This window comes from Brachyhypopomus gauderio, chromosome 5 (genome assembly GCF_052324685.1).
Source record: "Brachyhypopomus gauderio isolate BG-103 chromosome 5, BGAUD_0.2, whole genome shotgun sequence".
NCBI classification, from domain to species: Eukaryota; Metazoa; Chordata; class Actinopteri; order Gymnotiformes; family Hypopomidae; genus Brachyhypopomus; species Brachyhypopomus gauderio.
Genome location: NC_135215.1, coordinates 20,554,783 through 20,582,106, shown reverse-complemented (window position 1 = coordinate 20,582,106; position 27,324 = coordinate 20,554,783). Strand labels below are relative to the sequence as shown.

General features: G+C 40.0%; 2 protein-coding genes across 2 annotated transcripts; one reads left to right on the top strand and one right to left on the bottom strand.

Annotated features, from left to right (window-relative positions):
- Window positions 1-7,022, top strand: ada2b (adenosine deaminase 2b). Its single transcript, XM_077006365.1, has 10 exons — window positions 1-193; window positions 592-939; window positions 1,125-1,344; window positions 1,701-1,911; window positions 2,457-2,584; window positions 3,216-3,306; window positions 3,383-3,491; window positions 4,168-4,325; window positions 4,551-4,753; window positions 6,088-7,022. The coding sequence occupies exons 2-10, from the start codon at window positions 627-629 to the stop codon at window positions 6,176-6,178; spliced, it is 1,524 nt and encodes a 507-aa protein (XP_076862480.1). The 5' UTR covers window positions 1-193; window positions 592-626; the 3' UTR covers window positions 6,179-7,022.
- Window positions 6,344-27,315, bottom strand: LOC143513940 (putative polypeptide N-acetylgalactosaminyltransferase 8). Its single transcript, XM_077004622.1, has 11 exons — window positions 26,839-27,315; window positions 15,864-16,084; window positions 15,539-15,705; window positions 9,726-9,909; window positions 8,884-9,081; window positions 8,457-8,571; window positions 7,617-7,802; window positions 7,273-7,410; window positions 6,880-6,975; window positions 6,610-6,768; window positions 6,344-6,478 (listed from the first exon to the last, which is right to left on the bottom strand). Exons 1-11 carry the CDS (start codon window positions 27,313-27,315, stop codon window positions 6,344-6,346), a joined length of 2,076 nt encoding a protein of 691 aa, XP_076860737.1.
- Between the last annotated feature and the right edge of the window lie 9 nt (window positions 27,316-27,324).

The window sequence follows — 27,324 nt, the reverse complement described above, 5'->3', positions numbered from 1 at the left end:
ATGAATTGCTCAGTTCAGCTGTCCTAGCATGCAGTTGATCATGGGGAAAGTCCAAGACACAATCGCATGGCTATTCGTGGGAAATTGAGTTTTAGTTCACATCCTCCTGGGAATGAAGCTAAGCAAGCTTTGGGACTGAAGAGAAATTCAGCGATTTTTGTATTTGTTTTTTTGTAGAAAACACGACACCCAGGTAAGTGTGTTAGCATGATTCATATATTTGTATAGTTGTTGATGAAAAAAAAATTACATGGACATTTCTCTGCAAAGGAAATATATTGTGAGCTGTATTGTGGTCCCTGTTCTGAACCCCAACAGTAACGTCAATTTATGATACTATCCTGTTCATCTTTCAATCAAGGTCTGTTTCATATTTACTAGCATTTTGTGCTTCCGACAGTGAGATAGTGTTTCAACAGCACTGAATAGTTTGACATTTTCCTTGCACTAGCACAGCTAATTCAACATTTAAAAGACTTGATTATTACCTTATCAGTGAGCGCAGGAAAAGGCTGTGCTCTTCAAGTGTATGTGTTTAAGAATGTGGAGCGCTGAATCACAGCTCACTAGACCTTTCTCTCCCCTATACAGACATTCTGCCATTCTTATTGATATCAGCACGGAACATGAAGAGATTTCCTTACACAATATGCAGCATGAAAGTACTTATGACCTTCTTGACATTCACCTCTGTGAACAAGAGTATAAGTATACCAGACCCTCGTCAGAGAGACCAGCTACTGCAGCAGGAATCCTCCTGGCAGGTAGGGGGCGGTGTGGAGCTCACGGCAGCGGAGCAGCGACTGGATTCGCTCTTGCATAAGCTGAAAGAGCAGGAGATGACGGCGCCCCATTTCCCCACAGCTATGCACTTCTTCAAAGCAAAGCCTTATATCCAGCAGAGCCCCGTGTTTAAACTGCTGCAGAAAATGCCAAAAGGTATTGATAGACGTATTGTGATTCGTTTATCCTGACTGGATTAATGATCAATTACTGGTGTGTGGCACAACCATAGCACTACTTCATCCTAAATTGACAGGGTCCATGTTTGCTCTATGTTTGATTTGTTCTACCTCTGCTCCATACCGGCCCCTCACACAATTGAACCTTCCTGTTTCTTTAAGGGGCGGTCCTACACTTGCACCACTCCGCTCAAGTGGGTGCGGACTGGCTTGTGCTGAATGTGACGTATAGGCCCCATTGCTATGTGTGCTTCACATGGGGGGGGTCAGTGCAGTTCTTGTTCTCCCCCCAGCGGCCCTTCCCACGCTGGGGCTGTTCTGCATGGAGCCTGATGGAGCAGCTGCGGGCCACTATCAGCGACGTGGCAGCTTTTGACCAGAGGTGACCCACTTGAGTGCATCCCATCATTGATATTGCTAAGCCTGATGTGTGTGTAATCAGTCCATTCATGTCAATTAAGACATTAAAGACCCTTTAACATTAAAGTTCATATTTAAGAAGTTTTGCACTAGAATCTCTGCTAAAGAGGATTGTAAACATTTATCTTAGATCACTGTTCCTGTGTTTAATAACACCAGCTCAGGTTTAGTAGCCTACTGCATACGCTTCATTTAAATAAGTTATAAAGAGCAAGCAGGCCTATGCCGTACACGGCTGTGAGGAACTTGTATATCATTCTGCAACACAAAAACTCCAAAATTTCATGAAATGTCAGCTTTGCCAACCTTCCTTCTCAGTTTGATGAGGAACCTCACACTGTTCACCGAGGACCCGGACATGGCATACCCTACACAGGATGTAGTGTGGAATCGGTTTGAGCAGACGTTTGTGGCCATCTCTGGCCTGATAACCTATGCTCCCGTTTTCAAGGATTACATCTACCAAGGGCTTCAGCAGCTCTATGATGACAACATCTTATACTTGGAGCTGAGGGCTGGCCTATCCAAGGTCTGAGAACTTTCCCATTGTTTCATCTTGGGCTGTTTCTTTCAAAAGGCAGCTGCTCCAGTTTTTTTTATTTTTAACAAACATTTCTGTGACAGAAGCTTTAATCTTGATCTGACTGTAATGGATAGATGAGGCCAGAAAGTGCCAAAAGATAATGATCAAAGGTCTATGATTTAAATAATCTTTCCCTGACCGATACTGACTGGCTGGTACACGACCAAATCATACTGCTAGTTTTCATCCTAAATTTCCAGGTTCTATGTTTGGTCTGAGCAGGGACTGTGTTTGTTTGGTCTGCATTTGATCAAGTAGAACTAAGCTTGTCAAGTCAAAAGCTTGTTAGCAGACACAGTGCTGTTGGTATACTTTTAGTATAGAGTCATCACTGAGGTTAAAATGAAGACACCCTCAGAATGAAAAAGGGATTTGTGGATGTTTTTGAAATATGGGTGAACTTGTTTGAGAAATGTCCAGTGAGAAGAATCTAAACATCCACTCTTCTTTCAGTTATTCAAATCCCTCAACAACAAAATGTTCTACTTCAGATATATGAGCTTGATGGCACTGTCCGGGACAAAGAATGGTCTCTCCAGACCTACAGAAACATAACCGAACAGTTCAGGCTAGAACATCCAGACTTTGTTGGAATTCGGATAATTGTAACTGCCCATAGGTAAGCCTGCATGAAATTTGTAGACATAAGTGTCTTAAGTTAAGCTTGAACTTGGTCTAACTGAGAAGGGTCTAATGTAGAATCATATAGCACTATCAATGCTAATAAGACACAGAGTTGTGTAATATGTGCTCCTCTAGTACACTTGGTAGAACAGATAGCATAAAGTGCTAGTAACACCAAGGTTATATATGCTGTAAAACTAATAAATAAACGAAAGTCATTCTGAGAGTGTCTGCCGAATGCTGAGAACATAAAGAAATACTAAACTAAGACTAAATCAGTTCTGTCAAAAGTTGCAAGTGTATTATGGAGACTGTTTAAAAACTGACAAAAATGTGTATAGTGTTTACACTTTTGTCCTGCTTTAATTGGTTAATTAATTAATTTATTGGTAAATTTTTTGTTATTAAGAATAGTTCTCACAAAACAATGCTGACAATTGAATTAAAACCAGTTGACCATAAGCATGACATAACTAATAAAGGCAGATACTCAGTTGGCATAAATGCTGTAAACAACTATGACAAAATCTAATCTTCTTCCCGTAAGCTCATAAGAAGTGAGTTTTTCTCAGCTAACAGATGACCAACACACACTCATAGTCTTCCTGTTCTGGTTCCCTGAAAAGGGCTCTCAGTTTGTCTCAGGTGGAAGTAGCACTAAAAGAAACCTTGGAGCTGCAGAAACGATATCCAGACATAATCGCTGGCTTTGATCTGGTGAGATGCAATACTACTTGCAATTAAATTGTTTACTAAATTTGTACTCTTAGTTTGAAGTAATGTTTTGTTCTAGGTGGGCCGAGAGGATAGTGGAAAACCCATTTGGTATTTTCAAGAGGCCCTATCACTCCCCACAGAGGTTAAAACCAATCTTTCCTACTTTTTTCATGCAGGTGAAACTGGTGAGTCTCATCTAACACACATATGTCATAATAAACAAATGCGCAATTGTAACGGGGCTTGCGCCACGGAGCGAGGAGACGGACACAAATGCTGAGATGAGCGAGATTTAATGCCGGGAATACCAAACTCAAAGTCGTACAAACAAGCAGGGGTCATAGCAGGCAGGCAATCCGAACAAGAAACACGAACTGACATAATAACACAAGAACAGGGAGGACTTACACACCAGGGATAAAACAGGCTGACAGAAAACGCACACCGACGGATACGACCAAACAAAACCACGGATAACTAGACTAGGGGAATACTGGGACTTAAATACAATGACATTTAACGAGGGACAGGTGACGGTAATAACACGGGTCATGGTAACAAACAAGGAATCACGAAGACAAACGAGCGGGGCGGGATAAACGGGCAAGGAATGACAGAACCACGATAACAGAGACATTGGAGTGACAGCGGGGAGAGGGGGGTGTAGCCATACGTGACAGCAATGCCCAAATAAATATATAAACAAATGCCCAAAATGTCCAATGTTGACTCAACAAGCACACAAATAGACTACAAAGAAAAAGTTCAAATTTAACCAATGAACTGTGAAACATTTTCTGCTGTGGAATCTGACAGTGGACATTGTACACCCTGGCAAAACCCTGTTGAATGTTCATGTAGACTCATATGGAACAGACGTGGACAGGAATATTCTGGATGCACTACTATTCAACACGACCCGCATTGGGCACGGTTTTGCCTTGGCTCACCACCCCCTAGCAAAAGAACTTTCCAGAAAGAGAGGGGTACCTGTGGAGGTGTGCCCTATATCCAACCAGGTACAAGACTTTTCAACTTTTGTATTGTAAATCCACTTGAAACCTCTATTGAAACCACTTTTGATGTAACATGCATTTCCATTGCCATTTGCATGGGTTTGCCTGCCATACACGTTCCTGTAGCACTTACTCATTTTGGTTCTATGAAACTAGCTTTAAAATCTTCCTCTGAAAAAAATACTCTTTTGAATAGACTAGGTTAACTAACACCTGTGTGTATTGTAGGTGCTGAAACTGGTCTCAGATCTGCGAAATCACCCTGCTGCAGTGTTAATGGCAGAGGGGCATCCCATGGTGGTGAGCTCAGATGATCCGACCTTGTTTGGAACTTCTGGACTCTCCTATGACTTCTATGAGGTCTTTGTTGTAATTGGAGGCTTGAGTGCTACTGTGGGCACGCTTAAGGAACTGGCCATGAATTCAATCAGGTGGGAGGTTTTGTCTTGAATTCAAATAATAATAATAATAATAATAATAATAACAATAATAATAATAATAATAACCTTTATTTGTATAGCACCTTTCATACAAACACGCAACTCAAAGTGCTTAAAAAACCCATTAAAATGGAGCAAAGATAAGAAAAAACATTAAAAGAAATTAATTAGTAAACACAATAAAATAATGTAATAAAATGACAAATTATTAAAATAATAGACAAAATAATGTAATAAAGTAAATAAGATGGAAAACTATTAAAATAATTAGAACAGACATAGAATGTAATTAAGTAAAATAGTGTGATAACATTATAAAATAATTTACCATTAGAGTTTCTTAACTAAAAGCAGATCTAAACAGAGCTTTAAAGCCCCAATTGTCTTAAAAAAAAAAGTCAAATACGTGCAGTGACCAAAAACTACATTTCCCCCAATTCTGTTACCCGCGAAGTGACGGAATCTCGACACTGCAGTGTTTCCATATCCATGCGATTTTCCCAATAAGTGAAATTGAGAAATACAAATGATGATTCCAAAATGTCCAGGTAGAGAACAATCGATGCAGATGTAAGGGTGTTTCAAGTCTCTGGTTTCAAAAAAGAGGGGAAAGCGAAGACATGTTTGTGCTTCAAGGAGTAAAACCGGTATGTCTTTTGTGTTATGAAGCGGTGGTAGTTGTCAAAAAATACAATCCACGTCAGTATTTTGAGACCAAACACGGAGCTAAGTAGGCTATGCCAAAATTAGGCATCAAGGAAAACAACAAATTGCCAAAGAATTAAAAGGCAAACTGCGATCGCGACAAAATATGTGCATAACAACAAAAACGATGTGGCAGTAAAAACTAGCTATGTTGTGTCTGAAATCTCCGCGCTTCAGTCTTATAGAGAGGGAGCGTTTTTGAACAAAGTAAATGTGATATGATATCTTTGGTGTTATTTTTCTTTATTCACTTGGATAGTTTGATCGTTGATTGATGGAGTAATGTGGGTTTCATAACCTAACAGGATTATGTTAAATCCTAAATTAAAAGGATTTATGTTATAACAGAGCAACAAGCAAACATTTTTTTTTACATCTATGCAAATATATATGTACTATTGTAACTTGAATAAGTAATACATTCTGAGTTATTTAACAATAAGAAGTAGTATAAGTTACATATGGCCCTCTGTGGGCAACGATTATTCTGATGTGGCCCGCGGTGAAAATGAGTTTGACACCCCTGCTCTACAGGGATGAAATGCCTCTGAGTTCCTCAGGAAAACACTTTGTATTCATCTTAGGTTCTAGGGGAAACTGATATTATTGTTTATGTACAGGTATAGCTCCTTGCCAGCAGACCTACAGGACAAAGCCATGTTCATATGGCAACAAAAGTGGGACAAATTTGTATTGGAGAATTCATCATAGGGACTGCAAGCTGATGTGAAAACTTGAATGAGAGCTGTTTACCTCTCTTGGCACTGTGGAACATTGTGGGTAAAATGTTTTTTAAAGTCTTTAAAACGTCAGGCTATATTTTCTAAAGTCTAAGAACATATCATGGCCATTTCACTAAATTCCATCATCAAGGTTTCAAAAGTCTTTGTATACATGCTGTATTCTCCAGCTCTGTCCGCTGCAATCCTGAACATAGAGTTCAAAGTTACCATCTGGAATTATGGCAATTTCCAGACAGCGGCTACTGTCTCTGTTCATTATTGCTTGGCCCTGAAAATAATTAGCACACAATTTACATTTTGACACACGGCACAATTAAGGAGGTTGTTATGGTGATGGACCATTATTTAACACTAAATGATCATCAGGTGGTAATGTTTGTGCAGTCATAGCATGTTCACCTGTTTAAATTCCCAGTACATGTAAAGCTGTTGCTTTTTTGCTTCTGAACACTCCTGTAACAGAGGGAGTCTCCCTGTACCAGGGTCCACCAAACACTTCTTGTTTCCGATGGTCATCAACCCATGAACGATCTCTCCACTTGCTCTATAGTAAAAAACCTGCAGTAATTCAGAATGGAAAGGAATGCTCAGACAATGGAAGTCCAATGCAGCTGCTATAAGATACAATCATAAGAATGTTGAAGACAGATAGGAGAACATTTTCCAGACCTGTGTATGCTTGTAATGACATCCATATAAGATAGGGGTGTTGCCTGAGTATGGCCCCCGATCAATACATGCATCTTTCTTCAGACTGTTAACCAGCTGTATTTTTGATTAAAGGGGAATTGAATACAAGAAATTTGTTAGTTTGTTATTCCCAAATCACAAACCACCACCTTTTCTAAACATGAAGACACATTATATTTGCAAATGTAGTGATTTATTACTTGTTAAACTGCCATCAACTATAATGCACTTCATGTTTACTTAAGAAGAAAAGAGTTCTACCTGCTGGTGCACACAGGTTTCTTGTGTACACAAAATTGACCATTTACACAAGGGGCATATAGTATTTCTTTGTTATTATGGTTTGTAACCCACATTAGAAAGAGCACTCACCACGCCATACCCAACCACATTATCTGGTGAATGTAGCTGTGGATAAACGTTCTCCAAATACCACTTAAACGGCTTGCACTGCAGAGTCTCCTTCAGTTTCTTTCTCTCAGATACGTCTCCAATGTCTATACCATGGTCCTTGGAACAAGGTGGAACAAGGCAGAGTAAAGAACCTGTTAAGACTCACAGCAGAGATTCTAATAGAAGATTTAACGCTTTCCTTCTCTAAAGATAAAATGCCCAAATGGCAAATCAGGGCTTCAATGCATTATGGGCTAGATTACCTGAAGGTTACATTAAATGAAGGCTATATTTGAGGTTTTATGTGTCCTGGCTGACGGTACCTTTGGTGGGATGTTCCAAGCCAAGTGCACATTTATTTTATACTCGTCCATCCAGACCTCTGCCACTCGGAGGGCGTTCCTCTTCATGACATCTTCCAAGTCACGCTGGTATGGTTTATGAGCCCTCTCAATATGAGCCACTTTGGAGCATGGTATAATCTCCACACTCCCTCCACACAGCCACACCTGGATTAAAAACACACACAATACTAAAGCATCAAAGAGTCAGAAAGCACTTTAAGGCACTTCAGAACATGTAAACAATCTAATCAGATTTTACTCAGTGCATAGAATAGATGTGAATTTCAACTCCAGATGAGAGGGCCTTGGATTGTATAAATTTTTTCTCATGAAGACCTTATTGTCACATTTGTTTATAGAATGTTGTCACAATTTAAAAGCTTTCTATTAATATGAGTATCTTGCTACACCAGCATGTCTTTGTGCCCTAATAGTATTCAGACTTGCATCAGCCTTTTAGACTTGTGTTCCTCCAAGCCCATTAGCTGTTTGCCCTAACCTGCTGAGGTGAGAGTTGTCCAGCACCCAGGCGTTTATTATAAACATGTGCAACACTCAACAATTCGAGACTGCTCTGTATAAAGATAGACACTTAAATACATAGATGCTAATGAGAACCGAGAGTAAAACATAAAGCTAACACACACACACACACACACAAATTAAGAGGCACATGAATACACACACACACACACACACACACACACACACACACACACACACACACACACACACACACACACACACAGAGGGACAGCCCCAGTGAGGAGTGAGAGGCAGACTGTGACTTTAGATAGACTGATGCAGTAAGCAGCTCACCCGGATACCTAGCTCCACATTTTCCCCACCATATATTTTCATTCCTCCATCAAGTGTTCCAATCTCTCCAAAGAAGTTACGATCAACCACAACAATGCCCATCACAGAGGGGCTCCTGCTCAAACGAGAGGAAGAATTTTCTTACAGATTTTTAAGTATTATAACTGATATATATATTTCATATAGATTTTAAAAATAAATTCTATTTATGAATGGTTTATCAAAATATGATATTTTAGAGCATTATGGTTGTCAAAAATCAGTCAGAATAATGGTGGTTTTACACAGGTGGTGATCATTTTATATAATATGATCATATGATTACTTACACATATTTTAAGAAAAATATAAACAACAAATTTTCAAAGATTGAAAGAACAAAGAGAATGTCTGGAAAGTCGGATCCATGACAATGGGCCTTACTCACTTGCCAGGCAGGGATGGGTCATTTCGTGTGTACCACTCCTGTCGGAACTCCTCGTAATGACACCACAGTTCCCAGGTAAAACCATGCGCTGCACTTACATATGGTGTCACTTCCAGATTGTAGAAATTCACCTTATCAAATACTGGGCTCAGTACCACCCTGCGGTCAGCTTTGATGCGGGCCAGCAACGGCTCTGCCCTGCAAGGCAACACGGTGGCTTGGTGGTTAGCACGTTTGCCTCTCAGCACTGTGGTCTTGGGTTCAAGTCCCTATCTGAGTGGAGTTTCCATGTTCTCCCTGTGTTTGCGGTGGTTTCCTCCCACAGTCCAAAACATGGAGGTTAGGTAAATTGGCAGTCCCTGACAAATTCTCCCTGAGTGTGTGTCTGTGTCTCTTTGTTCAATAAAAAGTAGTGTCTGAATATGTGCTTGTGTGCCCAGTGGTGGATGGTGCTCTGCCACTAGGGTCTGTCCTCTCTCCCCTTCCTGCACCCCATTCAGTCCCCCAGGGAGCTGTGGATCCCGGTAGAGAGTACGCTGTGAGCAATTGGCTGCTGCTTCTCGTGTGTGTGTGTGTGTGTGTGTGTGTGTGTGTGTGTGTGTGTGTGTGTGTGTGTGTGTGTGTGTGTGTGTGTGTGTGTGTGTGTGATTGGTTGTCTGAGACGTGTACTTGTGTTAAAATTGTAAAGCGCCTTGGGTATTCTGAAAGGTGCTATATAAATTGAACAATTCATTCAAGGCAGAAGGAGGCTGCATAGAGTGCATACTTCACGTAGCCAGTCCTCAGGTTTACATTAAGACAAAAGCCACTTGGTTCCTCTGACCAATTGATGCTTGACTTACCACTGAACACAGACCTCGATGTGGGCGTCTAAGATAGCGACCACGTCTCCCGTGGCAAACTCCCAGCCTGAGATGCGTGCTTGCGCCAACCCCAGCTGTTCTGTGTGCCTCACTCTTTTCACCAGGCCCGGCCAAGTTTCATGGATGCCACTGATGAAAGCATTCAGTTTCCCACGCAAATCCTCTGTGTGTAAAAAAAAGATATTCTGAGCTTTCTTATAAATGTGCCCTTCTGATGTTTGTAGCACAACTTGCATCTTTGAGAAAAAAGTGCTCCAAAAGATTGACAAACTGGAGGCAAACCAGTTTTTATAATGTTATATACACTACCGTTCAAAAGTTTGGGGTCACTTAGAAATGTTCTTATTTTTGAAAGAAAAGCAGTTTTTTTTTTCAATTTAGCTAACATTAAATGCATCAAAAATACACTCTATACATTATGAATGTGGTAAATGACAATTCTAGCTGTAAACATCTGGTTTTTAATGCAATATCTACATAGATGTATGGAGACCCATTTCCAACAACCATCACTCCAGTGTTCTAATGGTACATTGTGTTTGCTATCTCTGTAAGGAGGCTATTGGATATTTAGAAAACCCTTGAAAACCCTTGTGCAAGTAGGTTAGCACAGCTGAAAACTTTTTTGCTGATTAGAGAAGCTATAAAACTGACCTTCCGTTGAGTTAGTTGAGAATCTGGAGCATTACAATTGTTGGTTCGATTAAACTCACAAAATGGCCAGAAAAAAAACTTTCAATTGAAACTCGACAGTCTATTCTTGTTCTGAGAAAGGAAGTCTATTCCATGCGAGACATTGCCAAGAAACTGAAGATTTCCTACAATGGTGTGTACTACTCCCTTCAGAGGAGAGCACAGACAGGCACTAACCAGAGTAGAAGGAGAAGTAGAAGGCCCCGCTGCACAACTGAGCAAGAAGACAAGTACATTAGAGTCTCCAGTTTGAGAAATCGACGCCTCACAGGTCCTCAACTGGCAGCTTCATTAAATAGTACCCGCAAAACGCCAGTGTCAACATCTACAGTGAAGAGGCGACTCCGGGATGCTGGCCTTCAGGGCAGAGTGGCAAAGAAAAAGCCATATCTGGCTAATAAAAGAAAAAGATTAATATGGGCAAAAGAACACAGACATTGGACAGAGGAAGATTGGAAAAAAGTGTTATGGACAGATGAATCAAAGTTTGAGGTGTTTGGATCACACAGACGAACATTTGTGAGACGCAGAACAACTGAAAAGATGCTGGAAGAGTGCCTGACACCATCTGTCAAACATGGTGGAGGTAATGTGATGGTCTGGGGTTGCTTTGATGCTGGTAAAGTGGGAGATTTGAACAAGGTAAAAGGGATTTTGAATAAGGAAGGCTATCACTCCATTTTGCAACACCATGCCATACCCTGTGGATAGCGCTTGATTGGAGCCAATTTCATCCTGCAACAGGACAATGACCCAAAGCACAACTCCAAATTATGCACAAACTATTTAAAGAAGAAGCAGGCAGCTGGTGTTTTATCGGTAATGGAGTGGCCAGCGCAGTCACCAGATCTCAACCCCATTGAGCTGTTGTAGGAGCAGCTTGACCGTATGGTACGAAAAAAGTGTCCATTAACCCAATCAAACTTGTGGGAGCGGCTTCTGGAAACATGGGGTGAAATTTCTCCAGATTACCTCAGCAAATTAACAGCTAGAATGCCAAAGGTCTGCAATGCTGTAATTGCTGCTAAGGGAGCATTCCTTGACGAAAGCAAAGTTTAAAGTAGAAAATTATTTCAAATAAAAAAAAAACATTATTTCTACCTTGACAATGTCTGGACTATATTTCTATTCATTTTGCAACTCATTTGATAAATAAAAATATGAGATTTCAGGGAAAACACAAAATTGTCTAGGTGACCCCAAACTTTTGAACGGTAGTGTGTATATATATATATATATATATATATATATATATATATATATATATATATATATATATATATATATATATATATTAGGGGTGGGCATAGATATTTTTTTAAAATCTAGATTAATCTCACTGAAATCTTGAAATTAATCTAGATTAATCTAGATAAATCTATATTAAAATGGCTCATATGCGTGCTACCCAAATAATGACTAAAAGTCAGTCTTTGAGATAGGGTTTCTTAATACAGAGGGTGCATTATACCAGGGCCTCATCTCCTGTTTCCAAAATGCATCAATGACTGCTTGAGAAAGCTGTTCTACTTTGATACTTGAAGAAAAAAAAAACATGCTCAATAAAATGTAGGCTACTCGTGTTCAACGGTTTATTCAGTTAAACATGAATTTGTAAGCCTACATACTGTACATTAAAAGGGGTTGATAACATGTTTATTCAGTTAAACATGATATTTGAAATGTAAGCCAACATTTAGTACATTTAACCTCACGGACGTAATTTGGGGGTGAATTTTTCAAAAGCCGGTTTTTATGGAGTGATTTTTGTTTCAATAGTTCCACAAAAGCAAAAGTAAATCCAAGAGCAGAAAGTATATGTTATGAATGCAAAACAGAAAAAAATATATCAAAAGTATATTTTTTTAATATAATTGGTTATTTGAAACTTATTTTCGTTTGCATTTTGACAAGTTTTTGGTTCCATTATTTTTGTTTTTTTGGATTTTCCCAGTAAGGTCTTTTGCTTCTGGAATCTCTCTTTGCTTCTGCTTCGTTTTTTGCTTCTGACTTTTGGAACACATTTCACGTGTGGGAGGGGCTTAGATGAAGGCGTTCCTCTGCCATCTCCATTGGTCACTTATTCCGGAGCTCTGAAACCGCCTCTGGGACCAAGCCACGCCCACCCCACCAGCTTCCCAGCGTTTTCAAACATGGCGGAACGTGGGGGTTCTGTTTCACAGTAGCATGTAAACTGAGTTTTACTCGCCGTTTGACTTTGTTCTACGTCGTTACGGACAACCGTGCATCTTATATATTTTAATGACAACGTGACTTATTTCATTTTTAATAGGATAAAATATAAAAAAGACAAATATTACCTAAATATATCTATCTTATTATGTAGCTAGGACAAACCTAGAGTGCTAAGTGAACTAAGTTATAATCACAGCACTCGAACCCACCCCGATTAACTGGGGAGTATAAATTTGGCAACAACAGTACACCTGCCGAAATCCTACTCCCCTCTTGATCTCAGGTTTGCAGTATCTGACTGACACGTCTTTTGTTTTGGTGACTTATCTAGATGTGTAGGTAATACCATAAAAATCACATGTCTCTATGTTAAACAGGGGGGGAGTTAGTAAGGGGAGTAGGATTTTGGCAGCTTGATTGTTACGCCTGCTGAAATCCTACTCCCCTCATGATCTCAGGTTTGCAATGTCTGACTGACATGTCTTTTGTTTTGGTGACTTATCTAGATGTGTAGTCCATACCATAAAAAGCACAAGTCTCTATGTTAAACAGGGGCTGGGTTAGTAAGGGGAGTAGGATTTTGGCAGCTTGACATGTCAGTCAGACACTGCAAACCTGAGATCATGAGGGGAGTAAGATTTCGGCAGGCGTAACAATCAAGCTGCCAAAATCCTACTCCCCTTACTAACGCTGCCCCTGTTTAACATAGAGACATGTGCTTTTTATGGTATAACCTACACATCTAGATAAGTCACCAAAACAAAAGACATGTCAGTCAGACACTGCAAACCTGAGATCAAGAGGGGAGTAGGATTTCGGCAGGTGTACTGTTGTTGCCAAATTTATACTCCCCTGTTAATCGGGGTGGGTTCGAGTGCTGTGATTATAACTTAGTTCACTGAGCACTCTAGGTTTGTCCTAGCCACATAATAAGATATATTTAGGTAATATTTGTCTTTTTTATATTTTATCCTATTAAAAATGAAATAAGTCACGTTGTCATTAAAATATATAAGATGCACGGTTGTCCGTAACGACGTAGAACAAAGTCAAACGGCGAGGTCACGTAGTCGGAGGTGAACTTCGGTATATCAAGTGTGTTACTGTTCTCGTAATTCTTAGTTTGAAAGGCATTCCCTCCTCCTGAGTGCTACGGTAACAACCAACCTCGTACATTACATTTTATTAAAATATTTAACACCCGTGTGTGACGTTGTGGGGGGGCCCCCTGCCGGTCGCCCCCGTTTACAGCGGCAGGTGTCCTGTTTTTGGTCACATGATGTTCGTCCCTCAGGTGGGCGGGACCCGTGATCGGTCTCACCTGAGGGTCGTTTGTTCGTCTATATATGTCTTGTCTTTGTACCAGTTGACTGCTGGTTATTACTTCCTACATTTGGAACAATGCATGGGTTTTTGGTTTGCACACTTTCTATTAAACCATCCTCTTTCCCTGAGACTTGGCGTGATCGCTTCCTTTTTAAGTTGCTCACCCTGCCCGTCACACCGTGAATCAGTGTCTTTATTTGGATATAGATAATGCTGCATCGTTTCCTGTGGTAGATCATTAAAAATTTGTCCTTATTTGTGCATAGAAACAACGGAAATCGCGATTATCGTCTGAAACGTCTATATGCGCGTCGAAATTCGGCACAACACCTGTTACACTTTACGTTCCTAAAAATGAATTTTCCATGAAGCAAACCTGGAGACTTCGTATGATCTAGTACGATAGGGTGACCAAACGTCCGTATTTCCCGGGACATGTCCGTATTTCACATCCAGTCCAGGGCGTCCCGGGTTTTTTTTAAGTGAGGAAATGTTTTAAAATTGCTTTCATTTGACCATTAAGACTGAATTAAACTTTCGCGAGTGACCGTAGCGCGCGACTCCGCACACCTCGCGCAAGCGGCGGAGGCGTTTAAACTTGACACATCATATTTGCAGAGTTGTTCGCTCACTGTGGTCGAAAATAAAGGGTTACAAGAAGCGCTGCACATTGCGTCACCTGATGCAAGTTACAAATTGCCATCCAGAAAGACAATGTCGAAGAAAATCCAGCAGCTGTATGATGAGGAAAGGGAAGTAAAACAGGTTATTGTGAAGAGCGCTCTGAATGTGGCTCTGACTAGGGATCACTGGACCTCAGCTAGCAACAAGAATTATCTTGGTGTGACAGCTCATATTATAGATGTTGAATGGAAGATCCAGTCATTTGCTTTGATCATGCAGAAGACCACTTCTAGGCACTATGGAGATGCATGTGGCAGAGGCCTGGGAAATTAAAGAAAAAGTATAGGCCTACCATTTAAAATGGTATTAAAAACATCTTCTAATTTACTTCAGTTCTTCTTATTCTTCCAATATCCTGAGCAAAACTCCCAAAATTAAACAAAATTTTTGGTCGGAATTTCCAGTGTTCTGAAAACTGTTTGCTCTGTTTTCTGCACTCATCTATTGGTCTGTGTAGTAGGTGGAAAAATAAACAAGATGTTGAAGTTTATGATTATGTTCATTGATTCATTAATCATTCAAACTTAAATTAATATTTCTCATGTTAAATACTGAAATGCAATTAAAATGCCTTTAATTTTTTATTTTGATTAATTAATTACAAAGCTTCTAATTCGATTAATTATTTTTAATCGCGGGTGGGACGTGATTAAAAAAATTAATTTATATATATATAACCTTAATTTTAATTGAGGGGAAAACAAACTACAGGATCAGTAATCAAGTGATTGGGAGCAGGCCAAGTACTGTGTGTGTGTGTGTGTGTGTGTGTGTGTGTGTGTGTGTGTGTGTGTGTGTGTGTGTGTGTGTAATATGTAACAGGTCATGGTCACAAAAACAGTTGCATCTATGACAAAGAAGAGAGACGTTTTTGAAATACTGTATCAACATACCATTGGAGCTGTGATCATCCACCAAAATGATATCCTGCAGTAAGTGGGCAGGAGTTCTGTTGATGATGCTGTAAATGGCTCTTTTAATCACAGACAGAGCCTCATCTAGATATATCAGAACCACACTGAGCGTTGGGAGGTCAGGAGGATATTCTTTTGTTAAACACCTAGAGATTAAACCCAAATTCTGTTTACTGAGTTTGTGAGTTTACTCAGACATGGGCACCTAACTGAAATTGCCTCATTGACTTAAACCTCTATTTTCTTGTAGAGAAGGTCAACTCACGGACTGAATTTGAATTGCACAAATTGAAACGATACTCACCTGTGGTCTCTGGTTTCGGGCAACTTTCTGTTTAATGGCATTTTGTCACTGAGGAAGGCATTGTATCCGTATCTCTGGAACAACCGCTCCGCTTCATGCTGTTGGTCCTCGGTAAGATCAGGATGCCAGTCCTTAAAGAGGTCTGAGTTGGGGAACAGGTTCCTAGATGCTCTCCCCTCTCTGTGCAGTGCAGGGTCTCCCTTGACCATAGACACATCTCCCTGTTTAAGATGGGATGTCTCCACTGAGAAACAGGTAGAGGAATATCTAGTAAGAAATGAGGTATGGCAGATATAGCAAGCATGTTCAACAAGTTTGTTTATTAGCTTAGTGAAAATATCCCTAATCTGATCTAACTTTTCAATGAGGTATGTGATCCAAATGAACAAATTGCAATAGTTAACAAACAAGCAAGCAATTTTTTGTATATTATAATCAGTCACAGTTATTAACAACCTTGTTACACTATGTAACGTTCTGCACGGGGCAGAACAGGGAGGCGGACACAAACGCTGAGGAGAGCGAGATTTATTAAGGGAAATTCCATAGGCAGAGTCGAAGTGACGGGCATGAGTCATAACGGGTAGGCAGTCAGGACACGAAATACGGACAGACATAGCGAACACAACAAGGAAGACTCACGGAACAGCAGCACTAGGGCGAACAGGCAAAACACAGAGAAAAACAAAAAGACCGACAACTAGACCTGGGAGACACAGGGACTAATATACACAGGACTAAACTAGGGACAGGTGATGACTGACACAGGGGCGTGGTAACAAACAAGGAATCCATCAAAACCAACGAGCAGGGCGGGACAAACAGGCAGGGAACACGGACATGAGGGAACCCAGAGTGACAGCTACGAGAGGGGGCGTTGCCCTACGTGACACACTACCCATACTTTATAAATTAAAGATGAAATACTGTGAAAGAGCAACAACAACATTAATAGTAGTAGTAGTGGTAACAAAGTTCAGTTTTACTTTTTATAAAACTTAGTACACAAACTTAGTTTGTTTCAGATACAGGTCCCCTACATCAGCTGTGCAAGCCATACTACACGGTATTTTTCTATTCTAACTGTCAGTATTTTTCTATTCTTACTGTCAAATATTGTCTATAGATATATTTAGATTCCTCATTCATATTAGTTTTATTCTTGCACTCTGTTCTGTAATATCTTATTGGTTACTTTAGTATCGTCATCAGTTTCAGAGGGGAATATTAACAAGTGCATTTATCCATTTACAAATGAATCCTACACTAAACCTACAAAGCTGCTTGAGAGAATCTTTCACACATTCACTTACCAACATTCTGTACCTGAGCCTCCAATCTCTCCAGTCTGCTCAAAATGTCTTGGCTGTTTGCAGAAAAGTTCCGCTGGACTTGGTGCAGATGTTTCTCAAAGGCCCAGATCTCATTCCTTATGGAAGCTACATACAGAACCACAGTCACGGTAGCCAGAGCTAAGACCAAACGCTGCAGACTGCCCAGTCTCATGATGCTGGAGTGTTATTGTGAGCACCAAGGTGTGTCTGTGCAACCTATACTAGAGCACAACTTTGTGCCAGCTGGCCAAATACTGAAAATAACACAAATGGAAGAGAAAACTATGTGCCAATCAGAAAAACTCCAGGAGCCCAAACACCACCGAACCGATGACAGAGTGCACCACTTTTCTTTGTTTTTTGAAGGGTTGGAGACCTCCTTTTAGTAAGCACCAGTAAGTGTATGAATTAATTAGAGAAAGAGTAAAAAATACAAATATATGTATAGAAACCAAGTGGAAAATGAATATGAATAATAATAATGAGAATAAATTTTAACAATATTATGCTACTACCCAGGTAGAGGTACTTCAATATCAATATGTATGTGTATTTTTCTCCTTAGATGAACAAGTTATCAAAATAAAATTACATTCAAAATACAAATTCAATTATTTAGTACAGGTATAATCAATAATATAGAAGATATCAAAGTGTTACAATTAAAATTGTGGAACCAATGTCCTTGTGTTTCACAGGCTGTAGATGAATATGCTAGAGGTCCACTATGGAAAAGAAAAGTGAGTGTTCGTCCTACCACAATGGAGAAGAGGTCTCTTAAGTAAAACAATTAAAAAAATGTAAAGAAGGCTTCACAGATTATTGACGTTCTCAGGATTTGTGAACAGCTTTCTTGGGTTCAAACTCCAAGACAGAAAATTCAAACCATCCAAGACAGAAAATGGTCCAATTTGCAATCCAGCAATAAAATCTGATCTATAATAGGTCATAAATCTCAGTTATTTCCAAGTTTAAATTCACTATGAACATAAGTGGCAACTCTAACCACAATTACACACATATAATATCTACACATATATACAGTATTTAACTCTTAACTTAGTGCAGTGAGAACCCCCAACAAGCACACGCATTTCCTTTACACAGGGCATGGCCTGTGGATACACATGCTGTAAAATCCCCAATAAGCACAAACTAAAGCTCTCAGGCTCAACAGATCTTATGATTAAGCTTACTGTTATGAGGGTCATAAATCATCTAAAACACATGGAGGCTAAAACACCGATATCACGGCAATAAACCCCCATAAAATAGTTAGATTAGAATAAGTAGCTAATGATACACTAACAGATACACTCACCAGCATGAAAATCTGAGAATTTCTGGCGACAGCTAGAACCCAAAGAAAGTTCTGGGTCCAGATCAGCAGCATTCCCTGCGCACATTGACACATTAACTAATAACCGGATTGAAATGCCTGACATGCTAAACATAACCAGCTTTTTTAACCTGGGTTACACCTGCCTCAGATGAAGTCCTCTCCAGACTGCAAGGGTACATACACTTATTCACACATTTCCTTTTTCTCCTTTCAAATCGCCCTCAACAAGGGCACTCCTGATTAAACATTTGCTTGCCTGAATTTGGAGACTGATCTCCATTAAAAAAGCATATATTTTTTTACATTTCCTTGTGTATATGTACAAAGGTTGCTACTAACTCCTGAGGAAACTGAAGATTTTATTTGGAATGCCGCACTGAACTGTCTTAACCTACCTTCTTTAAGTTAACGATTGTTGATTCAAGAGAAGACATCCGATAGTATTTTAGGCAGTAATTTACCTTTAATCAGTATATAAATCAGGAAGTATGAGTAACAAATAAATAAAAAGATATATTTTTATGTTAGTACTACATTTCTGTAATATTTCCATAACACAAATAGAGTTTGAGAACAGAGCAAATAAAACAGGACACAATATCCTGCTAGATTTGTATATATTGGGTGAGACATGTGAAACCCAGTCAGACAGGCATCTATTAGATTTCTGGTGAGTTAGATTGGACTTAGCAATGTGTTTCTCAGGAGGGGACACATCTGGGCGTGGCAGTGTGGGAGGAGTTTGCTGAGTTTATGACAAACACGACAACCCTGAACTTTTAATGAGTACCAAGCTAATGGGTGCAGCTTCATATGATAAAAACCAACACTGGTGTCCTTTAGACATTAAAATGTATTTATCTTCTCAGCATGAATAAGAGACAAATTTACTCATGTCAGAATCAAATAAATGAACGTGAGACACACTGTAACAGATGTTTGTTGACCAGTAACTGATTCCAAAAGTCAAGTGATTAGGTACACAGTTCGAACAATACGTACAGTAAATCATACTGCGATTAATGTGAGCACTAGTCAGGTGGTGAACCTGAAAGCTTCAGTTCATGTCCCTTAAAGGTCCAGAGCTGCAAGACACAGATGAACGACTTTCTGCAGAAGCCTGCTTAAAGAAAATTAAAAACGAAAACAAAGAAATAATGGCTTAAGACCCAATTTTAAATCCCTGTGCAAGTATTAACATGAACCTGTTCAGCTACACTGTAAAAAAAAATCCGTAAAATTTACGGTAAAAGACTGGCAGCTGTGGTTGCCAGAACTTTACCGTAAAAAAAACGGTGACAATATAAAAAACACTACGGTATCTTTTTTGACAACCGTAAATTTCATCATTTAGAACTGTTCTTTTTACGGAAAATCAATCAATCAATCAATCAAAGTTTATTTGTATAGCGCTTTTAACAACTCAAGTTGTCGCAAAGCAGCTTTACAGGGTTTACAAGGTTAACAATACTATGGGTCCAGAACCCTAATGAGCAAGCCAAAGGCGACAGTGGCGAGGAAAAACTCCCTATGATGGTGAGGAATAGGAAGAAACCTCGGGAGAACCAAGACTCAAAAGGGAACCCATCCTCCATTGGGCGGCCCGTTAACACACAAATACACAAGTCACACATAATTCACACAATCAGACTAGGTAAAAGGTAGAATTGAAAGTTCTGGGTTTTGATATTGTCACTGTAAATGTCTGTTGATGAATGCCAGGCTTTCATTCCGCGTCGGAGCAGTGATGCTGGTATTGTAGGCTCCGACTGCAGTGTTACTCCCCAGATGAACCCCGGTATCAGCACATCCACCGGCAGCCAGACCATCCCCCAGGTGCCTGCAGGTGCCTGCAGGTGCCTGTATCCAATCGTCTTGGGTAGAGCCATGCAAGAAGATAGATAATACAGACTGAGTGGACATGAATTTAAACCACCGTTGATTTAAATGTACGTAGCTCACGTGCCAGTGATCAGCATGTGGCTCCGGCAGACTAATCTATAGCAGCATAACTAAAGGGAGAGGTTCAGAGGTGACCACAGGCATGAGGGCTCACTGAGACATTGCTTTCCAGTCAAGTCATAGTCACAAATAGAGTGATGCCAAGACACAGCTGGATGACAGCATCAACATCTCAGATCACCAGAAATCTCAACGTCTGGGGGCCCCCAAGCCCCTACACCTTACAAGGGGAATTTTAGCTGAAGGCTTGACTAAACAGGTGAGTCTTAAGTCTAGATTTAAAGATTGGAACTGTGTCAGAGTCTCGGATTGGAGCTGGAAGGCTATTCCATAATTGAGGGGCTTTAAAAGAGAAAGCTCTGCCTCCGGCTGTAGTTTTACTAATTTTTGGAACTACGAGAAATCCAGCATTTTGGGAGCGCAAAGGGCGAGATGGGTTGTAGTAATCAATGAGTTCACTCAGATATTGTGGGGCAAGACCATTTAACGCCTTATAGGTTAACAGGAGAACTTTAAATTCAATGCGATATTTAATCGGCAGCCAGTGTAGTGCAGCGAGAGTGGGACTAATATGATCGAATTTCCTAGCCTTGGTTAGGACTCTAGCTGCGGCATTTTGTACAAGTTGTAGCTTCTTTATGGACTGTTTAGAGCATCCAATTAGAAGACTATTACAGTAGTCCAATCTCGACGAGACAAAAGCATGAACTAGCTTCTCTGCATCAGCTAAAGAAAGTAAGTGTCTCAGCTTGGCAATATTACGTAAATGGAAAAAGGCAGCCTTAGTGACATTGCATACATGTGTGTCAAATGAAAGATCAGAATCAATAGTGACACCTAAACTTTTTGCAGTAGATTTTGGTGTTACTGAAAAACCATCTAGGGTAAGGGGAATATCAGCCCAATTGCTTCTAACAGCTTTAGGCCCAAGAATCAGTACCTCAGTCTTGTCAGAATTTAGTTTAAGAAAATTAGACGCCATCCAGTTTTTAATATCCTGGACGCAGTTCTCAATCTTGAGAGTTGTGGTGGTATCATCTGGATTAGAAGATATATACAACTGAGTATCATCTGCGTAGCAATGGAAGTCATGGAAAATGACTTTACAGCTTACAATAATACACTGTAAAATTAACAACTTTTTAAAATAAACCTATTTACGGTGAATAATTTTTAAAACAACTGTTTTACTGTTTATCTCTATGATGAACACATTACAACCATTATTATTTTACAGTATTTGATTGTAAAGTCTAACTTCACAGTAAATTACTGGCAGGCCGCCATTACTAGGGCCTCCCAGTTGTTGCCACCAATGATCTGTATTATTATCTATAATATAGATCATTGGTTGCCACATTTTAAAGGCACTTTTATTTTTGCCTTAGCAACGTAATCACGCATGAAAACGTAATTACGCATATTAAACACAATACGTGAAACATGAGGGCAGGTCATTAGCACTGTAACATTACACAAACACGGTAGGTAGACTCAGACAATGTACAACTACATAAACTAATACAGGGAGACTTAAACTAACAAAACATATAATCAAATACATAATCAACAACAGCATGTCATAACACTTACACATAACGCGTATCAATAACGGAGCCGCGGGGGCTCATGGGAAGTAGCGCCGCCCCCAGTGGACCGACGCTACACAATTTTACAGACTTTAAGCAGAAAAGCCTTAAATTTTCTCAACAATCAGCAGTGCGCCTTGTATGTGCACTGAATTAAAAAATCTCTTACTAGCGTGCGAACGCCTTACTAACGCGTGGCCATGACTTACTAACGCGTGCGAACGAGATAATTAAGTATTACTTTATATAAAGCCAGGTTTATCTTCCTTGGGCAGTCAGTTAGTGTACATCCCCTCCTTGCCAGTCAGTTCACGAACAACCCTGGGATCTGCTTGTTTTGCTGTGAAAAAATTAACTTTGTTGCCGCGCGTGAAAGGCGACATTAGTATCTCATTCCCACGCCTTAATGATCTTCGCACGCGTTAGTAAGTCGTAGCCACGCGTTATTTTATTTTTTACATGATGTCACCTTACGGACTCCGTACGATTGTGCTGATTGATGAATGGTTTTCACTTAAATTGAAATGTAGGCTACTCATCAGCAAAATCTGTAATTTAGACTGAATATTTTTTTTATTTTTAGGGTAATTCCTTGTTTACTACATTACGGAATTTTCCAATATATTTTACCTAAAATATTGAAATTAACATTAAAAATGTGTGCTTTCTACATATTATGACTGTAAAAATTAATTTTATATACTGTTTATTCTTTTAAAGTAAACTATTGCATCTGTTACAGTGATATACTGTTTTCTACTTTATGATCTTTTACTGTTGCTATTTTATAGTTTATTACCGTAAATTTAACAAACATTTTTTACAGTGTACAACAGAACTGAAGTGTAGATGGCAATGTCACTCCTGCATTTCTAAACTTATATTACTGTAAAGGACCATAATCATCACTGAGTTTAAATCCATTGGATTAGTTAATTTGGGTTTTGTGTGTGTTGATGAATTTATATTCTGTGGATTCTGTGCCACAGGGCGGAGAACCTATAAAGGTAGAAAAGTCACAGGTGGGCGTAATGAGATGTAGCTGTTTGAGCCTAGATGCAGAGTGTTTGCATCTTTCAAAGAAAATATTGACGCCTGTGTCTAATGACGGAGTAAGGGAATCAGTGCTTGCAGTCCTTGGTCAGCACAGTGAGGTATGTCCTAGTTTGTATGGCTTTGTATATGGTTGGTGTGTTTGAGATTTGTATGTAGTGACTGTTGATGTTGATGTATTTTATTCAGTTTTCACGGCGCTATGAGACGAAATAAATGAATTAAGTTAATGTTGTCATCAGCAAAAAATAAAGGAAACTTAATGCCTGTCGAGACTCTCTTTGGGATCCAAGGGTTGCTACAGTGAAAACTCGACGCTACATCTGAGTCGTCTGTGGAGCCCGTTTGCGTCGGAGGGCGGAGGCTGCTGTGGTTTGTTCACGAGAAGTGGGTATGGTTGTAATGCAGTGAGATAACTTTAACCGGATATTCCTGAGCTGAACTGTCGTAGTGCGTCTTTCAGTTGATTCAAGCAAGAAGTAATACATTTGTTTGCGAATGAACTTCCTGAGAAAATGTTTGAAATTGAATTGTTACCGAATATGCTTGAAATGTTTAACGTATGAATGTTTATTTCAAATGTAACTTGTTCATGTTTGAAATGTATACGGTCAGGATAAGTGTAGCTGACGCTCAAAATACAGCAATGCGTTACCGTGGCAATGCCAGATGTTGTAAGATTATTATATTTTATTTATGATTGTTGTCCTTTATGTTCCATTAAATTGAAGAAATTAGAAATGCAATTCATAGACCTCAGTGAAATAATAAATTTGCGGAGAGACGTCATTTCCTGTCTGGGTAACGCGCGCGGGAAATTGTGAGCGGAAAAGTCAAAGAGAAGGATGAGAAATGATCTACTACTGGCTAAACAGGCGCACACGGTAACTATTGAAAAAATTGAAATTTGTGTAACTTTGTGCAAGAAAATGTTTTCTTAAAATGATGTATGTGAAATGTGTTTTCTCTCTTTTCACGGTGTTCCGTAACTTGATACAGAAAATAAAACGGTTGTGGACATCAGTAAGAAGCGTCAGTCTGATTACCAGAGTAGATACAATACCTTTAACATTTGTAAGTTGAATTAAGCAAACCTGCATAGGCCTAACGTGTTGCAATTGAATGCAGTTTATTTGCACAAAAGTTTGTTTGCCTCTGATCCACATCTATGATTCAATGAATTAGTGATGGGCAAAACAGTTATTTTAGATGAACTGAATCATTAGAATTAGTTCACTAAAAAGATTCATTCTTTTTAGTGAACTGGGGGGGTTGGCGCCAGAGCGTAGTAACTCATTGAATCATAGATGTGGATCAGAGGTAAATAAACTAGATTTTTTTTTTCGGCGTGAGAAATCGGATGTGTGGCATGTGAAGACAGTCAAATTATCCAGCCTTATAAAGTATCCAGCATTAACTGATACACGGCTGAACGGTTCATGTTTTAGTTTAGTTCACGGCCTCATGTACCAGGAGACGAGAGTGTTGTAGAAAACTTATAAATAAAAAAATTGGGTTTATTATAGGAATATAAATTACATTACAAATACAGTAATCCCTCCTTTATCACATTCTGGAGATTCCAGAACTACCCGCAATAACCGAAAATAGAAACGGTATATTTATTATTTAAGTATTTATACACTATATTAAGGCTTTATAAACCCTCCCCACACCTTTACATAAACCTTTCCCATTCACTTAATAACCATCCCCACACTGTTCTGTGCACGTGTGCTTGTCCAGCGAGCAACCAGTCGTGTTGTATACAATCTCATGTAGGCGAGTAGCGTCTCAGGCAAGTGATGCTGGTTCTCGTTTCCGAGAGTAAATATGCACTATTTACTGGAATTCACCTGGTGGTAGGGAACTGGTCTTGTGACCGGAGGGTTGTGGGTTCGATTCCCAGACCTGAGGCCATGACTGAGGTGCCCTTGAGCAAGGCACCTAACCCCAACTGCTCCCCGGGCGCCGGGCTAGGGCTGCCCACCGCTCTGGGCACGTGTGATCCACAGCCCCCTAGTAATCACTAGTGTGTGTGTTCTAAGTGCACAGATGGGTTAAAAGCGGAGGACAAATTTCGATTGTGGTGTAAAAATCACAATTAACAAAATATGGCACATTTATATTTTACATTAATTCGTACTATTTTATAACACTCCTTGTTAATTGTTAGAATTAATACTTATAATATATTTTATACATTTTGGGATTTTGTCATGTAAAAAATCATAAAATATATATTTTTTCCACCGATCAAATTTCACAGACAACTGGCGAAAAAATGAAGACCCGTGAATAATTTTTCCCATTAATATGTGAAAGAGTGAATTCACAAAAGCTGAAGTGCAAAGTGTCGCAGGATCACTGTAACATAATACAAAAAATAAGTATGAACTAACCTACAACTGAATGTTGCTCTTAATTTAATATTTATTTTGCACTAAGATAAAAACTGTACATTCAGATGAAAGTATCAACTTAAATGTGCAATCAAAAAGAAAATGTGAGTGAGTGGCAGCGCAAACGTGAATCACCTCCTTAGCAACAGTTCTCTGGGTGACAGTACGTTCAGTGAACGAATCAGAAAATGAACGAGAGCTTTCAGTTCATGAACGAATCAGAAAATGAATGAGAGCTCTCAGTTCATGAACGAATCAGAGAGTGAACGAGAGCTTTCAGTTCATGAACGAATCAGAGAGTGAACGAGAGCTGTCAGTTCATGAACGAATCAGAGAGTGAACGAGAGCTTTCAGTTCATGAACGAATCAGAGAGTGAACGAGAACTTTCAGTTCATGAACGAATCAGAATAAACGAGAGCTTTCAGTTCATGAACGAATCAGAGAATGAACGAGAGCCCTCAGTACAGTGAACGAATCACTGAACGAATCACTGAGCATGCGCAGTTCCCTCGCAATGAATGTGTCCGCCTCCAGATTCGCGGGTGATTCGGTGATTCACAGACCACACTGCAGTTCCCCTGCCGGCCTGCACGGTCACTGCTGAGCTCAATTACTGAACTGAAAAAGGAACGAATCAGCCGAGGAAGTGATTCGATTCAGTTCGTTCACTCAAATGTTTAGTGCATTAGAAACTCAAATGTTTCGTTTGTCGCGAATGACAGAACACTACAATGAATTACTAGCTCGCTCTGGCGCCAACCATTGGCGATCGATCGATCGTGATACAATACTTAATTTGTATCCATTTTACAACCCCCCCCCCCCCCCCCCAGGTTCAAATCTCACTCGAAGTGATCTTGAAAAGTTGGCAACCCTGCGATGTGTTTAATTGCTTAAAAAGATCATTACGAACTACATAATTAGAAGTTTAAGATGTCAGTGTTGGAAGGAATGGGTAAACCCACTGATGAGGGAGCCTTCGTTGAAGAGTCTGTAACGCAAGAAAGGGTCTCTGGTTCTCGTGAAAGGCGACCTACTGAATGAGGTAAGCAGATGCGCGAAGAAGCAGCTAAGAAACATGTAAAGGCATTTTTTAAAGCATATGAGAACTGGAAACAGAGCAAGAGAATGCAGACAAGGTCTTAAGAAATTTTGTTCAAAGGAGGAACTGGATAAAATAAATCGGTACATTCTGTAACGGTGGTGAACCCGAGGGGGAAGAAGGATCCATAAGCAGGCTTAAGACTTATGTTTTAATAAGGAAAAAACAGTGAACAGCGGTCCCAAAAGACTTGACGATGGGGACGGCCCTGGGGCTGCGGCGCAGGGCGATCCGGGTGGGCAGCGTGGAAATCACGGATCATGGTGGGGTCCAGGACCTTGTGGGTATCGACCCAGCTACGCTCCTCCGGTCTATACCCCTCCCAGTCCACCAAGTACTGTAACACACGTCCCCGCCTGCGGGAATCCAGGAGCTCATTCACCCAGTAGGCCGGGCCACCGTCTATGTCCAACGGAGGTGGCGGGGATGACTGCTGGTCGGGAGACAAACTGGAGGGCTGTGCGGGCTTAAGCAAGGAGACGTGAAAGGTGGGCGATATACGGTAAGAAGGCGGCAGCTTCAACTTGTAAGTAACAGGTTTAACCTGACTCAGGACCTCAAAAGGACCCGCATAGTGGGGGTTTAACTTGCGGCACATAGTCTTCAGGTGGAGGTCCTTGGCGGAGAGCCACACCATCTGACCTGGTGAGTATGTGGGAGCCGCCATTCTGTGGTG

Excerpts from the sequence above, each read along its gene's own strand:
- ada2b (XM_077006365.1), top strand. The coding sequence starts at position 627 with ATGAAGAGATTTCCTTACACAATATGCAGCATGAAAGTACTTATGACC. Across the intron at positions 940-1,124 it reads GCTGCAGAAAATGCCAAAAG|GGGCGGTCCTACACTTGCAC; the intron begins GTATTGATAGAC and ends TGTTTCTTTAAG. Across the intron at positions 1,345-1,700 it reads GTGGCAGCTTTTGACCAGAG|TTTGATGAGGAACCTCACAC; the intron begins GTGACCCACTTG and ends CTTCCTTCTCAG.
- LOC143513940 (XM_077004622.1), bottom strand. The coding sequence starts at position 27,315 with ATGGCGGCTCCCACATACTCACCAGGTCAGATGGTGTGGCTCTCCGCC. Across the intron at positions 7,803-8,456 it reads ATGTGGAGCTAGGTATCCGG|GTGTGGCTGTGTGGAGGGAG; the intron begins GTGAGCTGCTTA and ends TTTTTAATCCAG. Across the intron at positions 6,479-6,609 it reads TGTACTGGGAATTTAAACAG|GGCCAAGCAATAATGAACAG; the intron begins GTGAACATGCTA and ends AATTATTTTCAG.